Here is a 2,015-nt window from a genome sequence, read left to right on the forward strand (position 1 = left end):
AACGCTTAACCAATCAGAAAATTTCCTTTTCGTTTTTCGCTCATCCCTATTTAATCAATGAATTAATATTTAAAAAAACTGTATTAACATCACGTGTCATTTACTACAAGGTCAAAAAAATTTCTTTAAACTTGAGTGGATGAATAAAAAATATTTTATTATCGATTAAAAATTTGAACAAGATATAGGGAGTGCATAAAGAACTTATGTGTAGTTTTCATATGGTGAAAATAAAAACATTCGCCAATATCTCACGCTTTAACTTACAAACCATAAAAATTTCAAAGCAAAATTTAAAATTTTTGCTGACAGATTCATAACAGATGAACTCATAACAGATTTTCCCAAAGTTGATCCCATTTCCCTTTATTGTTTCCCATTTTCCCATATTTGGGATAACTTAGTAATTCTCGAAATGCTGTTGTTCATTTACGTCGCACTAGAGCTGCACAACGGGCTATTGGCGAAGGTCTGGGAAACATCCCTGAGGATGATCCGAGGACATGCCATCACAATTTTGATCCTCGAAATGCACAAAATCCAATAGTCTTCTCTGTAAAAAGGAAAATAGAGATAAACCGTTTTTTCCCAATTAATATTCAACACCATAAATCAACTCTTCCTAGAAGAACAAAAGATCGTCTAGAAATTATTTTCCTCTCACCAAATGAAAGAGAAGTAAAACTTGACAATTCCAATTCATGGTAGGTATAAATAAATATTAAATTACATTTTATAAATTTTTGCTAAGACACACTCTGTTAGAAACCCGCACTAATTTCCATTTTTAGTCTAAGTATTTTAAATTTAATATATTTTTATATACAAAAAAACTGATTATTTCTTTAATTTTAAACATGCATACCTTTGACGGCTACATAGAAAGGACACGAAAATACGAAAAATACTCCGAACAAAATCAGGGACTCCATTTTTACAGCTTACTCCTAAACAAAATCGGAGTTTTCACTGGAGTGGGAAACGTGATTTGCATTTATCTAAATTATATATTCTTCGAGAAATTTACAACATGTGTAAGAATTCTCAAGAGAAAAGAACTCATTTTTCCTCCTCTTATCTTTTAACTAATATTTGCATCTATTAAGGCGAGAAAAAAAGCATTAAATTATGCTATATTTGTAAAAATATGTTGAAATTTTGTTTGAACCGGATAAAGAACCTCAGGGGCCCTAAGCACTTAAAAAATGTCGATGCTCCTTAAATGTAATAAAGAACATCAATACAAGTAACAAATATTTTTCTTAAATAAAATTAAAGCAAATTATAATGCAGGAGAAATTTTTAAGCAAATCAAAACATTTTTGCACACAATTATAAAATCCGTTAATCTATAAACAATTTCAATTAAAAAAAAATTAATAATTATTAATTATTTCATCTAAAAGTAGTCGAGACATTTTTTAATTGTGATGTATACAAATTTTAACACCATTTTAAAGTAAGCAATTTTTAAATACAAAATTTGATCGAAGTAGATCGAGTTATTTTCGAGTTAACAAATTATAAACTTAATTTCTCCATGCCGTGGATTTACGAAATTCACCAATTTAATTTAAATTTTGTATTTTGTCATTGAAAATAACATACTTAAAAATGTAATGCATCTTTTACCTTGAAGTCGGCAAATTATGTATCAAAGTACGTTTTTGTAGCTTGATGCAATATTACACTTTATTCGGCCCCCCTCTGCTTAACTGTTCAATAATGAAGAATTGAACTTTATGGAGGTTATTTAAATTTTTCACCTCATTATACATGTTATAACAAGAAAATTAAAAAAAACCTGAAATAGCTCTGAAGTCCCCTCCTTATCCAATGGTCAGACGAAATATCGTTCTGTCCATTTTATTGATTTTCTGACAATTCTGTGTCCATCGTGTCGAATGGAGTTTTCTGATTGTTAATTTCGTCATCTAGTTTGTCATCTAGTTAGCTAAATTTTCGCAATTACGATGATTTACTTAAGCCATTCAGAAGCCTGTATTTTTGTAAAC

At 29.2% G+C, this 2,015-nt stretch overlaps 1 protein-coding gene across 1 annotated transcript in view; it reads right to left on the minus strand.

Annotated features, from left to right (window-relative positions):
• The window catches only part of LOC110282811 (astacin-like metalloprotease toxin 5), a 24,604-nt gene extending 23,610 nt beyond the window's left edge, over positions 1 to 994 (minus strand). The window contains exon 1 of the mRNA XM_071178316.1: positions 866 to 994. Within this exon, the coding sequence (XP_071034417.1) occupies positions 866 to 932 (67 nt within the window). The 5' untranslated portion in view covers positions 933 to 994. The remainder of the gene's footprint in view (positions 1 to 865) is intronic.
• Positions 995 to 2,015: the final 1,021 nt, after the last annotated feature.

This window comes from Parasteatoda tepidariorum, chromosome 3 (genome assembly GCF_043381705.1).
Source record: "Parasteatoda tepidariorum isolate YZ-2023 chromosome 3, CAS_Ptep_4.0, whole genome shotgun sequence".
Classification (NCBI taxonomy): domain Eukaryota; kingdom Metazoa; phylum Arthropoda; class Arachnida; order Araneae; family Theridiidae; genus Parasteatoda; species Parasteatoda tepidariorum.